General features: G+C 38.7%; 1 protein-coding gene across 4 annotated transcripts in view; it reads right to left on the bottom strand.

Annotated features, from left to right (window-relative positions):
• DIAPH2 (diaphanous related formin 2) overlaps positions 1–15,222 on the bottom strand; it is an 874,039-nt gene that overhangs the window by 174,279 nt on the left and 684,538 nt on the right. For all 4 annotated transcript variants that reach the window (XM_034781186.1, XM_034781187.1, XM_034781188.1 and 1 more), the window contains one exon: positions 11,774–11,909. In XM_034781186.1, the coding sequence (XP_034637077.1) occupies positions 11,774–11,909 (136 nt within the window). The remainder of the gene's footprint in view (positions 1–11,773; positions 11,910–15,222) is intronic.

Below are 15,222 nucleotides of genomic sequence, written 5' to 3'. Positions count from 1 at the left end.
CACAGCTGTCATATTCAAGAACAACACTACTACATAACAGTTTGGATAAGAATAGTTTGTCCAAATGACATGACAGGATGTGGGAATTATATAGGCAATTAGCTTGGAACTTGGTCAGTTCAGCCAACAATTTGATAATACTCCTACTTTTTCAAGAAGTGCCATGTTTTCTTCATAGTATGTGCTGATAACTCTGGTTTTACAAAACACTTTTATACCTTACCATTTTATTTTCTCCAGGAAATATTTTTCTAAAATGTAAGTTAACTTTTCTTACCTCCCTTATGAAGATTCTTCACATTCCTTCCAGGTCACCATACCAAAGATGCATATTATATAAGCTCTATCATTTATCACATAATTTACAAGAAGTTCTATGCTGTATTCTCTAGTGAGATAGTACAGTTAAATGAGTAACAGATAAAAATCAAAGAAACCCTTGCACCAGTAAACAAAGACAATTTGTCTCAGACCACTGTTTGCTGCTATCTATTTTTCATGATTTCTGTACAGAAGTTCCCTAGGGACTGGCATACAAAAATAAATTAGCAATAAATAAAGGCATTTTCATATAAATAAATGCACAGTCTCACCACTCCACAATTAAATAAAGCCTAAGTTAGAATCTTTTAAATTTTTATTACTCCATCTTGTTTTTATTTCCCAATGCATTTTCATTCTATATATACACATTTCTCTTGACTCTTAGTGGCTTTTCCACTAACTTTTAATAATCTTTCATGAGTTTATTGACCCCAAGATGATCCCCACTGGCTATCTTTATTGTCACCTTTTTATAACTTGAGCTTCTTACCCTTTGGCTCAGTTATTGCTGTTCTGTATCCCCCAAGTGCATTTACCACCCAATAATCTCATCACATTTTTATTCCAGACTTTATCCTTTGGTATCTCCTCTTCCCCAGAACCCTCCAACCACATTTTTCGAAGTCTCTTCAAGCTCTTGAGAAATTCTAAATGATTCATTGTATTAAAGTTTTGGGAAATGCTCATATGATCCCAATTTGATTGATACATTATTGCTATCTTGTCAGTTAACAAATTCTCACTCTTTTTTAAGGATTGCTACACCTTTCATGATGTGTGTGGTGGAACAAAACAGCCTGTCACAACATCTGATGAAGAGAAGTAGGATTAGATGAAGGTTTCTAACCATCGGAGGAGTGGATACAGGGATACAGAGATCTAGAAGTGGAGAATGGGCAGGGACAACAGGGACCCAGAAAGGGTGAATGGAGATGGGGAAAGGGAATGTGGGGCAACAAAGAGACCCTGCCATGGGTGGGAAAAGAGAGCAAATAGAGATCCTAGCATGGGGATGACAATGTGGGACCCGGGGATGACAATGTGGGACCCAGGTACATGGGGAGGAGAGAATGGGGACCACACAGATCCCCTGACATGGGGAGAAGCCAGCCATGTATGGACACACAGAGCCCCTGGCATGAGGGAGGAGGGGTGGGTAGCGTTGCACAAGTCCCTGAAATAGAGGGGCACGGGAGGGCGGAATAAATGCAAGGAGCCCCCTGGAAGGTGCACAATCCACTTGACTTACAGAAGCTACGAAGCTGCGTCCCCCAATAAATAAATATATGCAAATAAATACAAAATAATTAAAAAAAATCATGATATAATGACAGGTGCTCCAGTGGAAGGAGCAGGGGGTCTGGAAATCATGGCTCCCTGTTTCTACTCTTGTTTCTTTCCCTGATTCCCTTTGAGCAAATTTAATGTCACAGTACCTTAGTATGGTTACTTCCTGGGGGTTTATGAAGCTTTGTAAAGTGTCTGATTATTATTATTGTTAATATCCTCAGATGAAAGATCCAGTATTACAACTTGCACTGATGTAGAACCTTTCATCAAAGGATCTCATGACACTTTACAAAGACAGATAAGTATTATTAATATTTTATAGATAGGGAACTGAGGCATAAAGCTAGTAAATTACTTAGAGTCACACAGCTAATCATTAGTGCTGTAGGCAACAGAATCCAAGTTTCATTACTCCAGGTATCCTGTTCTAACCATTAGCCAACACTATCAGTTAGCACAAAGCAGTGTTATATTGATGCTGATGCAGTAGTATGGGGTCACAAAGCAATATCCTTCTCATATTAGTTTTAGGGTGGGTTTTTTTCCACGCTGCATGCTTATTTTGAAGGACACAGAATAAGTACATAAAAATTAAGACAGTGCTGTGACATTAGGAACTAGTTGTGAAAGTGACCTTCTGCACTGTACCTTTACATCATCAATGCCAGTGAAACAGTTCTGTGAAATGCAGCTATTATTACGAATGCCGGTCTGAACATTAATAGAGTAGATACATTTTTAATAGGTGACTTATGATTCAATATTGGGATATCCATATGTTTTAAGAATGAGAACACCTAGACATCTGAGATAGCCATCAACCACTACCAAAGAACTCCATTTCCATTATCTTCATCTTTGTTAGGGGAAAACATTAATATACCTTCAAAACATTTAATTCAATACTAATTATGGCTGAGGCAGCTCATTCCACCCTTTATCTTCACACTGGTAGTTAAAAGGTGATTTTAATTGCCATGCTAATAAGATATAATAAGAGCAAAACTGCTTCTGATTAAATAACATTTGCATCAGAATTGCTGTTGTAGGCTCTTCAGTTCCTGGGAGGTTGTCTATCTTTAGAGCTTTTTTCTTCCCTATTTTCATGTACCATACAATAAAATGTTACCATACTGTTAGACATGTTAAATTAAACACACAAATGTCATGAAGTACAAAGTAACTGGAATGGTAGCATGTATGTATTAGAGTAGCCTTTGGAAAGTCAGAAACTGTGCAGAAGAACAGCTAAAAAAAGACTACTCCAGTTTTATAGATGTACTGAGCTTCAGAGGAAATGAGATACTTTGAAAATAATTTCTGCAAAATTCCTCAGGTCTCTTAATGGAGAGGAAGGATAGTTCAATGTTTAGAGTACTAGCCCGGGATCTGGTTCAATTTTGAGCTCCACCACCGTCCCTATGTGACCTGGGGCAAGTCACCCATCATCTCTGAGCCTCAGTTCCCCATCTGTAAAATGGGGATGAAAAGAGTACACTCCTACCTTTCATGAGTGTTATGAGCATAAATACATTAAATACTGTGAGGCATTCAGATACTACTGTGAAGGGGGATATATGAGGAGCTAAGATAAATATGAGAGCTTTTTGGCATGCAAAGACAGGCCTCATTTTATTTTATATTATGATTTTAAATCAGCTATATATGCATTTATTCTTTCATTGAGAACATTTGCAGATAGTTTTTTCAAAAAGATTATCACTGTTAAAAACATAATGCAAATAAAAATGGAATTCCATAGCAACACTGAAAGTCACCTCCCAAAGCCAAACTTCAGCAATTCCAACTGTTTTGGTGCCAGAACTTTTTTTTTTTTTTTTACGTTGCAATTACAATACAGTCTTTAAATACATGATTACATACAGATACTATTTTCTGCAGGACTCCTGCATCATGTAATGTGCAAGTTTGGCAGTGTTCAGTTAGTAAGGGAACTGTTCAACATTTATTTTCAGCCCTATTATTCAGTGCACGGCTCCCTACATTATTCCTAGCTCAACATCCAAATTATACATTAAACGAAGCAGGAGTGTTTTCCTACTTACATTGGTGTAAATTAAAAATCCATGGACTTCAGCCAGTGTATCCTGGGGTAACTGCTAACAAAAGTTGGCTCAGAACAAGTCACAGTCCCATATATAGATGTTTTATTCACAGGGAACCATCCAACCACAGGGTGAAAAAATAGTACCTGATCCTATAATTAAAAACCTTCATAAAACAGACACACAAAGTACTACTGTGTGTTATCTTGGATAAGTTTACTGCTGGAAATATAATTTTGATACTTGATTCTGGGAGGGACTAACTGATACATTACTTATTCAAATCACCCTGCTTTTGTCCTCGTGAAAATATTTGAATTTTGTTAATATGGATGTATTTTAATATTTTAGGGGTAAATACTACCCTGGCTGGAGCAGCAAATGATTTAAAACTCATGGCGATCGGGGGAGGTCCGGGATGACTGGAAAAAGGCTAATGTAGTGCCCATCTTTAAAAAAGGGAAGGAGGAGGATCCAGGGAACTACAGGCCAGTCAGCCTCACCTCAGTCCCTGGAAAAATCATGGAGCAGGTCCTCAAGGAATCAATTCTGAATCACTTAGAGGAGAGGAAAGTGATCAGGAACAGTCAGCATGGATTCACCAAGGGAAAGGCATGCCTGACTAATCTAATTGCCTTCTATGAGGAGATAACTGGGTCTGTGGATGAGGGGAAAGCAGTGGATGTGTTATTCCTTGACTTTAGCAAAGCTTTTGATACGGTCCCCACAGTATTCTTGCCAGCAAGTTAAAGAAGTATGGGCTGGATGAATGGACTATAAGGTGGATAGAAGGCTGGCTAGATCGTCGGGTTCAACGGGTAGTGATCAATGGCTCCATGTCTAGTTGGCAGCCGGTTTCAAGTGGAGTGCCCCAAGGGTCGGTCCTGGGGCCGGTTTTGTTCAATATGTTCATTAATGATCTGGAGGATGGCGTGGACTGCACTCTCAACAAGTTTGCAGATGACACTAAACTGGGAGGAGTGGTAGATACGCTGGAGAGTAGGGATAGGATACAGAGGGACCTAGACAAATTAGAAGATTGGGCCAAAAGAAACCTGATGAGGTTCAACAAGGACAAGTGCAGAGTCCTGCACTTAGGACGGAAGAATCCCATGCACTGTTACAGACTAGGGACTGAATGGCTAGGAAGCAGTTCTGCAGAAAAGGACCTAGGGGTTACAGTGGACGAGAAGCTGGATATGAGTCAACAGTGTGCCCTTGTTGCCAAGAAGGCTAACGGCATTTTGGGCTGTATAAGTAGGGGCATTGCCAGCAGATCGAGGGACGTGATCATTCCCCTTGGTGAGGCCTCATCTGGAGTACTGAGTCCAGTTTTGGGCCCCACACTACAAGAAGGATGTGGAAAAATTGAGAAGAGTCCAGAGGAGGGCAACAAAAATGATTAGGGGGCTGGAGCACATGACTTATGAGGAGAGGCTGAGGGAACTGGGATTGTTTAGTCTGCAGAAGAGAAGAATGAAGGGGGATTTGATAGCTGCTTTCAACTACCTGAAAGGGGGTTCCAAAGAGGATGGATCTAGACTGTTCTCAGTGGTACCTGATGACAGAACAAGGAGTAATGGTCTCAAGTTGCTGTTGAGGTGGTTTAGGTTGGATATTAGGAAAAACTTTTTCACTAGGAGGGTGGTGAAGCACTGGAATGGGTTACCTAGGGAGGTGGTGGAATCTCCTTCCTTAGCGGTTTTTAAGGTCAGGCTTGACAAAGCCCTGGCTGGGATGATTTAGTTGGGAATTGGTCCTGCTTTGAGCAGGGGGTTGGACTAGATGACCTCCTGAGGTCCCTTCCAACCCTGATATTCTATGATTAGCACAGATGTTGTCCAGTGTATCCTTTGCTTGACTGTTGGAGTAAGGGCAAAAGGGGCTCCCTATAATCTTTTGTCCTACCAGCTGCAGGAAGCAGGATTTGTTATTGCTGTTGATATTTATATAATGTCTAAAATATGCTAGTCACTTAACAAAACTTAAAAAAAAATCCTTGATTCAGCCCTTAAAATGCAGGTAGGCAGTAAGATTACTTTAGACATGTAAACTAAGAAGCTGGAAAACAGAAGGCACTTGTTTGCTCCATTCAGAAAGGCTTTAGGAGAACATTAGAATTTTATATTCAAAGATATAGTTAGAGAATGAGTGAAAAAAACAGTGCTAGGTTAAAATATTCCCGGGTGAAAAGAGTCACCTTGTCAAAATGACAGCTTGAGAAGACATATGCACCTTTCCACTATGACTTCTGTGTCATGTTGGCTTAGAAAAAATTGCAAGCCATTTTCATAAGTAGCAATGACCCTGCAGAGCTGAAAGTATCAAGTAAAAAAACCTAGTTTGGCAAACTAAGACATACTTATTGAATCAGATTGTTCTGGATTCTAATTGTCTTTTGCACTAGAGGTATAACACATGGAATGGTTATTATGGTATATAGTGGTTTTATTATAGAAGATAACACATACTTCAGCAATGAAGACAGGTAGATAGGTTATTTACATCATCAGGCCCCGGTTAAGATTTGAACAAGGTCACTGAGAATAGTTACCGGCAGTTGAGTATTATATACAGTAGTTTCAGCACATTTTACAGTGGACAGTCAACCACACCTTGGTATTTTCCACACAGATCAAGGACCAAATTACAGCGAAACTTCAGTTAAAATCTACTTCCAGTAAAGTTCCTTCATGGTTATGAGCAAGACATATTATGCCTCAAACTGTCTTGATCACATATCCCAGAATATCTCCTTAATATGGCTACATATTAAAACAAATTTCCAACACTGTCAGCTGACAGTGGACACTTAATAAGGAATAAAGGAAGCCTAGTGATTGGTCAAGTGTTGAACACATCTCACTAAACTTTTAATCTAATAAAATGGAAGTTTATTCTTTTAGGAAGAATTTGTATTTAAACTGAAATTAAATAGAAAAGACTTCACATCATATTGTGAATTAACAGAGTTTTCCGCCTACACAAGTCATCAAAGGCTTATCTGATCAAATCTATGGCTTCTTCTTCTTCTTTTTTTTTAATATGGTGTCTTTCCCACTCTAGGCAGATGCAAAATAATGTTAGAGTATGTGGTTTCACAGCAAACTCTGAAGAAGTCACTTCAAATAAAACAAACAAGCAACCAAACAAACGTACAAACAAAAAAACATACAAACAAATGTAATGTGGTTTAGAGGCTCTGTGGCAAAATCATGTGCATAAGCTTCCAAAAATATTATGTCCAAGAATTTTTACAAGACTACCACAAAAAGAATTTGAATATGTACATCTCTGTGCATAAGTTACAGTGATACAGTGGAAGTTTGTACAACTACATTAAAAAATACAATGCAAAACATGAAAGAATTAGGAAAACATAATTTATCACTGTCAACAAATATAGCAAGGTATCTAATAAATATGTTCTCTTAAAAATAATTAGTTGCACATCTAAGAAAGATCACCGACCTAGATGAAAAGAAAACTGTCCTAATTTGGCTCATTGCAAAGTTCTGAGTGTTTACAGGTGACTAGCCATTCTTGCAAAATATAAATTATACAAAGACTTATGTAATGCACTGATTTAACTACATATCAATATAATTAAAGTGGTACAACTCTTTTAGTGTGGATGCAACATACTGGTATAGCAATTCCCACATGAGAAGAGAATAAGGTAGACTGGTATAAGGTACCTTTGCATCACTATAACTGCACCCACAGTAAAGGCTGAACCAGTACAAATAGCTGTACTGGTACAAAAACTATGTGAAGACCAGGATTTAGGTTTGAAAGTGTAGTTGACATGTTCATTGCCCAGTGATGGTGGCAACTATCTTTCAGAACATTCAGATTATTTTGGGCACTATGGTCCAAAGGCACCCTCTTCTGGAGGGCACAAAATGTAACATCAGCAGAACAAAGGGTGGAAATGCTTGTAAAACGTTGAAAGGCAAAGCATAGTGGGCTGATGGCATGGTTTTCCTACTTTCCAGAAGCCCCTCTGCAGGATATTGGGACAGAGCATGGAGGTCTGAGAGGATACAGCAGCAGGAAAGAAATTGTATTCTATAGCACATTACCCACAAGACCCTAATATATTTCTATACTGGTTCCATTCTATGCATACACTGTTCAAAGTGAGGATGTGCAGAGACATAGAACACAGCTCTTAAGGGCTGCCAGGTGGGAAGGTGGACAGCAACATTAAAGTACTGGCAATCTATACTAAAGCCCTGGGATCTACAAAATTTTTCTTGATGATCATCAAGCTCTGTGGGTTTTAAAGGCCTCATCTCAACTAGTGCACAGGACTGACAGCCCCTCCACAAGAAGAAACTGCACAAGTCAGGCCTGGCAGAGTTTTTGAGTTTGATCTAGCCCCTGTTGAAGTCAATGGGAGTATCTCACCAACTTCAGTAGTAGCTGGGTCAGGCTCTTTGTGCTTTTTTCCAAATTCCAATTTCTTTCAATTACAGGAGAGAACTGGACATATGGGATCAAAATACAAATATTTGTAAACTAGAGTCAATCATGTTTCTGTAAAATAGTAAGAGGAATTATTTTAAAAAATGTAGTCAAATTCTTCTTACAGTTTTTAAACCTTTAAAACAAATGGATGTTATTTTTGTTTTTCAATCTCTTTCATAGACCTCCATAATGGTGGTGCAAAACTGAAATCACATTTCAACTGGTTGACACAGCCAACTATCTGGCTTGTATACTGTTCTTTAGTCAAAATGACGATGCATTAATTTTCCCACCCATGGTTTTATGGCTTTTGTTACATATACAAGAAAATTTAATTAAATTTCTCCAGTAAGATGACTTCACATATTCATGAACAAGGTCACTGCAACAACATGTTCTGGAAAACTAGTCAGGAATCAATTTATTCATATTCAGAAAGTAGATTGTCCTAGTTTTTTCCTGATTTTTTTACACCATTATTTAAGAATTTCCCTTTCCCCCTAAAAAGAAAAGTCCAGTCCCCTCATGGATGGCAGGGCTAAGTATTATCTAGACCAGGGACCTCAAAATCAAATCACCACGAGGACCAGATGAGGACTAGTACATTGGCCCAAGGGCCGCATCACTGAAACCTTTTCATATAACGATACAAAGGTATAGTCAAAATGAAAAAAACAAAGAGTAATATAGTATGCTATTAAAAGTCAATGTATTATCTTTTTAAAAACTGTAATGCGAAGAGGGGTTTTAATAAAATATAAACACCTGTTACACTGATGATGATCTACATTAACAGTCTATCAACATAGCTGTAATGGCAGGAACTTTTTAAAGTAACTAATACAAAATACATTGCCACTTTTAACAAACATTCTTCCCAACTACTCACAGCAAAGAATCATACATGCTGAACTTCATACCTCAGACTCCTTGTCTAGTCCATGAGGCCCCACCCCACTCTTCCCACCCCTTCCCCACCCCCATTCCAACCCCTTCCCCAAAGTCCCCGCCCCAACCCAGCCCCCTCCCTGCCCCTATTCCAACCCCTTCCCCAAATCCCTGCCCCAGCCCTGCCTCTTCTTCGCCTCCTCCCCTGAGCGCGCCGCATCCCTGCTCCTCTCCCCTCCCTCCTGGAAAGTCCTAAGTGCCGCCAAACAGCTGTTTGGCGGCGGGAAGTGCTGGGAGGTAGGCGGAGGAGCGGGGATGCGGTGCGATCGGGGTGGGGGGAGCTTGGCTGCCGGTGGAATCAGTGCCTATGGGGGGCCACAGGAAATAACTCCGCAGGCCGCATGTGGCCCACTTTTGAGACCCTAATCTAGACCATCTGTGATGGGTGTTTGTCTAAGCTGGTCTTAAAAATCTCCAACGTTGGAGATTCCACAACCTCCCTAGGCAATTTATTCCAGTGTTTAACTACCCTGACAGTTAGGGAGGTTTTTCCTAATGTCCAACTTAAACAGTATCAAAAGCCTTACTAAAAGTCAAGATATACCACATCTACCACTTCCCCCCCCACATACACAAGGCTTCTTATCCTGTCAAAGAAAGCTATTAGATTGTTTTTACACGATTTGTTTTTGACAAATCCATGCTGATGGCTACTTATTATCTTCTAGGTGTTTGTAAATGGATTGCTTAATTATTTGCTCCATTATCTTTCTGGGTACTGAAGTTAAGCTGACTGGTCTGTCCCTGGGGTTGTCCTTATTTCCCTTCCCCCCTTATTTCCCATATACATTGCAATTAAGCGTGTAATTTCACAGACATACTGCTGGAATTATGATTTCAATGGAAAGGCAGCAAAAAGAATCTAGGCTGAGAGGTAGACCACTTTTTTCTACAAAGCGAGAAGATATGAAATAACTGCAAAAGGGCATACAGAATATTGCTAGACCAGCTAATTATATTAAAAGACTGACAGGGACTTACACAGTGTAGCAAACTTGAAGAAAGAACAATATTATGTCGCCAGTCCCAGTTTTCAAAAGTCCCAGTAACCTGGAGTTCCTCAATTTTTGGGTGCACTTTTGGGTGAAAGTTTGAGACACTTTCAAGTGGCCTCATTTTCAGAAAGCGCCAACACACACCCTTTGCTATGCTGGCCATTTTAAGATGTCTCAAGTTGGGCCACCAAAAATTGAGGAACCCAAAGTCACTGGTCATATTTGAAAATCTTAGCCATATTTTTTTTTTTCCAGGCGTGCTATAGTGTGGAAGTCCCTGGTTAAACTCACTTGGAGACATTTTAATCAAACTGTGTTAAAACTATATTGGCAAAGCAGTTTTCATAGAAAATGAAGGCCAGTTACCATGGGAACTCCATTTTTTAGGATATCTTGGGCCTGATTTCAAAACTGAGGAGCACTCAGAACTCCCTGTGGTTCAATGAGAGCTGTGGGTGCTCAACATATCTGGAAATGAGGCCAAAGGCCTCTCCAGCTGGACACCCAAAAATAAAGGCTCACAAAATCATTGATCACTTTTGAAAATTTTGTCCTAATATTTCTGAAGTGTAAGGCATCCCTGAATAAACTACCTTTCACTACAAATACTGTATATACTCACTTAAAATATAATGTTTTTATTTCAAACACTTCTTCCTAATTGATTGATCTCCAGTTTAGTGCTACCTCAATTCACGCTAATTATAAGGTTTATTGTAACATCATTCTGGTACAAAACTTATATATCTTGGCACCTTACATAAGGTTTGTCAAAGAAAAAAAAAATCTATTATTTTGCTAGAAGTGAACCTGTCAGATTTGTTCACTGAGTTGAAAAGAGAAGTTGTAGTCACATACTGAGCATTTTTATATGTTTTATGATTGAGAAGGATTAGTTCAGTCTCACAACAGCACAAAAATGATCACAGAAGGAGAACAGCAACTGAAGTCTAAAGTAATCTCTTGTTCAATCTAATTCATATTTGTGTCTTCTTCTCTCAGTTATGGAGTCCAAAGAGATGGAAAGTAAAGCCTGCATTTTGCAGTCTTCTGAAACTTTGCAAAAAATAGATATTAGGAGCCAATTGATTCCTCCTTCCTCTCCCTCTGGGGCTCTCTCATAGAATGCCCTCATGAACTACATAATGTCAGTCTAGCTAACCAGTAAGCTCAACACATTACTTTTTATCATGCTGAAGTGTCACTCTGTATTTAGGCTCACAGCTGAACCAGATTTTTCAGCTCATAATAGTACTGTTGGGAGAACATCCATTTACAATATGGAGCCTTCAAGCTCAAAAAGAAAGACGTTAATTGACACAATATCTTGATTATAGAGATGTTTACATAATAAAATTAACAACAAAACAAGTAAAACTTTTTCTTGGGAGGAAATCCATATAAAAAGAAATCAATTAACTGCAACAAATGAAAACAAGCCAATAATTTACCACAAAATGCCTTGGAAGAGACATTGTATATAGTGAATGACAGATGCAGAATAACATGAAAATCAGGTATGCCAAACCAAAGTAGAAAATTTACACTAGAAAAGTTTACTTGGTTTCTGCACTTTCAACATAGCAATTAAGGACTTTTCATACTAACCTGGAGGAGTCTTAACTAGAATATCTTTTATTCTGTTTACAAATTCCTCTACTGAAAATAGTGCCTTACCTTTGTTCATATCAATCAGCTGCTTCTTCTTCTGCTGTCGCTCTAGTCTCTCTCGTTCAGCTTTCTCTTTTGCCAGCTTGGCTCTCTTGGTCTTCTCCTCCATTTCTCTCCTCTTGTTGTTTTCCTTCAGTGCCTCCTGCATGAGAAATGTTGAAAATAGGATTTTTCCATTATTTATGCACTGTAAATTGGGGAAATTCTAATTTAATTAAAAAAAAATGGCTGTGTATAGACTTCGCCCGTACTGCGGCTACACTTTTGCTTCTTGAAGAGCATTGATAGCATGTGATTTTGATAGCATTGAGTGAAACCTCCTGTTTCTTTTTCTATAAGAAAAAAAATCAGGTACAAATGAAACCAAAACATTACAGCTTGGGGAGGTGGGAAATTAAAGAATCATCTGTGATAAAGAATTACTGAAGGATGATATTTTGCACAAGTGAAGCAGATTTCTACCTAGATTAGACACACTTAAAAGTGAGGTTTTGAAATACATAGTGCCTACTAGACCAGTAATGAAATGAGGTGTTAATCTACTATTTTATCATGTATCCAATAAGGGAAAAGAAAAAAGAGTTAGTACCTAATGATCCCGAACATGTAGCAATCCATACAAACCTTGGAGAGAGTGCAACATGAAATACTAATAGGTTTGAGAGAGATAGAGAAGATGATTAGAAATACTAAAATAGTTCTTCACAACTAGAACAGCAGGAACACCTATGGGGAGATAGAAATGCATGAAATTATTCTATAGCAACCCCCTGGGCTTATGTAGGCAAGATAACGGACCTACATCAGACTGTCTCAGACAGAAACCTTGAGGATGGCAAGTGGCAAGCTGGAAGAAAGGCAAGACCCCAGTGTGAAGGCACTTTAAATACAAGTTACTACAGTTCTGTTTGTTTCTACTGCAGTTTAATTTACAATTTCTAAAATGTTCTGGTTGAGATTTTCAAAGCAGTCTAGGTGATTTAGCTATACATCCTGCATTGACACTAAGGGAAGCTATCTGTCTGAATTTCTTAAATTCTAAAAATTTCAGCCTCTATGTCTGCCCAAATCACGCAAATGACGTAACTCAAATCTACAAAGAAGAAGAAACATATTTAAGGTAAAAAGAGCCCAGCATGATTTTTGCCTACCTCTGCACATCTACCCAAATTAAATTCTGGGTTCTCCGAATGTTGGCAATCTTGCACCCACTTGTCAGCTGCTCATTCAAAAATCTCAGTGCATTGTTCCCTGCTGCCCCTTAACACATGAAATAACCGGGCCTTTTTAGGCTCAACCGAACACCCTTACTTTCTGCACATTTAAGGATCTCATGAAGACACATCTTTATTATGGTTAGAGCTGGGCTAAATATTTTTGGCGAATAGTTTATCTGCTAGAAATTGCAGTTTTAGTCAATACAAAATTATTTATAAATTTATGTCGAATAATCTCAACCGAACCAAAAAATCAAAATGTTTTGAAAATGTTAAATCAAAATAATTGTGGTATTTTGGGCTGGAGTCACAAAACCTCCTGATGAGGAGAAGGTTGTGGTGGTGATGAGGTTGGTAGCCTCCTTACAATTTTTAGCTCAGTGGTTAGGGCACTCACCTAGAATGTGGGAGCCCCAGGTTCAATTCCCCCCTCCACCTGCTATGGCAAAGAAATTTGAATTTGGGTCTCTCACACTGTAGTAAAGTGCTCTAGCCACTGGGCTATTCTGGTGTGTCTACACAGGGATAAAAAAAGAAAACCCGTGGCAGGCCCGGGTCCATTGACTCAGGCTTGGTGGGCTGAAAATAGTGTAGATGCATGGGCTTGGGCTGGACCCTGAGGTCTGGGACTGTCAAGGATCCCATGACTCTGGCTCCATTCTGAGCCCAGATGTTTACACAGCAATTTTCAGCCCTGTAGCCAGAGCCCTGAAAACCCCAATCAGCTGACCCAGGCCAGCCATGGCCATCTTGTGGGTCTTTTATCCCTGTGTAGATGTACCCTGAAAGAACCTACCCTATATGGCACCCTATTTAGTAGCAAATGACCTGTTTTTTCCCCAGAGGTGCTAGGTACCTACAGCTCCCACTGATGTCAAGGGAATTCAAAGTTCAGAGCACCTCTGAAAATTAGACCTTAAGAATGGTATTTACTGCACCAAATACACTGTTAAAAAGCAACAATATTTTGAGAGAAAGAAAAAAAAGAAGAAAACAATATTTTATCCATTCTTTTTTTGGCCAGTTCTGTCTCTGCACATTTGATCACAACTGGCAGAGACTTAATTTAATTGCAACTTCACAAACTGCAATGAAAGCAAATCCCCATAACCTTAAGAAAAAAAAAGTCACAGATTAACAAACTAGTAGCCCAGCAGCCATTGACATACTGTGATTACATTGAGGAACACTCCATAATGTTTTATAGTAGGAAGGCATAACCTAGAAAGCAATCTGAAAAAGATGTATCTGAAAATTTACGTTTGGCCTGATCCTTCCTTCAGACAGAAATCCCAATTGAAGTGAAAAGGCGTTCTGTGTGAATGAAGACTGCAATATCAGGCCCATCATCTGATAAAATACATTGACTACCCAGAATTGTCTTTGTTGAAAACTGAGCGGACTAGATGAGGGTCACTCATGGTAGAGAATGAGCCATCCTGAAGGAAAAAGAACGAACAGCACCGAGATGAAACCAAAACCTATATCAGGATGAGAAAATAGGAAATGTGACTAATCAAAGTCAATCCACCTGGCTTTTAATATTTGAAGCCTCTAATATTTTATTTTGTTTCAATACTTTCACTGTTTTGAATGTGTTCATTTGTTATTACAGGTCCTGGGAACCTAGCCTACTTATTAAGTTATATGTTTTATAAAGCAGTTTCTCCTGGAAATACTCAAGTTCCTAATCCTCTCTTAGCTTCAGTTCATTGCCCTCTTGCTTTTGGGCCTGTTATCCTCTCAAATAATTGTGTGGCATCTACCTTAGAATTTTACAATTATTGCTTATTTTTCTTAATCAGTTCTTTAGGTGAATATTTTAAACAGAGCTGGGTAAACTATTTGAAACACAACATTTATTCAGCAAATTTAATCTCTTTTTTTATTATTTGAGATTATTTACCGTAATCAATGTTTTATGTGAATATATCATGTGCCCTCCAAATACATGTTACCAACATTGTTTCATGAGTATTTATGATATATAATTAACAATGTATGCTTACTCACCATTGTATAACTAGTTTTACAGGCAGGAGGATGTCTGAAGCAAGTCACTTGTGGCACGAACATTTACAAGAACACATTTACAATTGTTTTCATGACACTTTTGAGTGTGAATAACTGCACAAATACATATTCATCTGAGTTTCTGGAACATCACCTCTTTCCATTAGTATTCCTGAAAACACAAAATTGACTATACTTGTGTTTATATATGTGAATATGTACTGA

The sequence above is a fragment of the Trachemys scripta genome, chromosome 9 (genome assembly GCF_013100865.1).
Source record: "Trachemys scripta elegans isolate TJP31775 chromosome 9, CAS_Tse_1.0, whole genome shotgun sequence".
In the NCBI taxonomy this organism is placed as follows: Eukaryota; Metazoa; Chordata; order Testudines; family Emydidae; genus Trachemys; species Trachemys scripta.
This window is presented reverse-complemented; position numbering and strand designations above follow the sequence as displayed.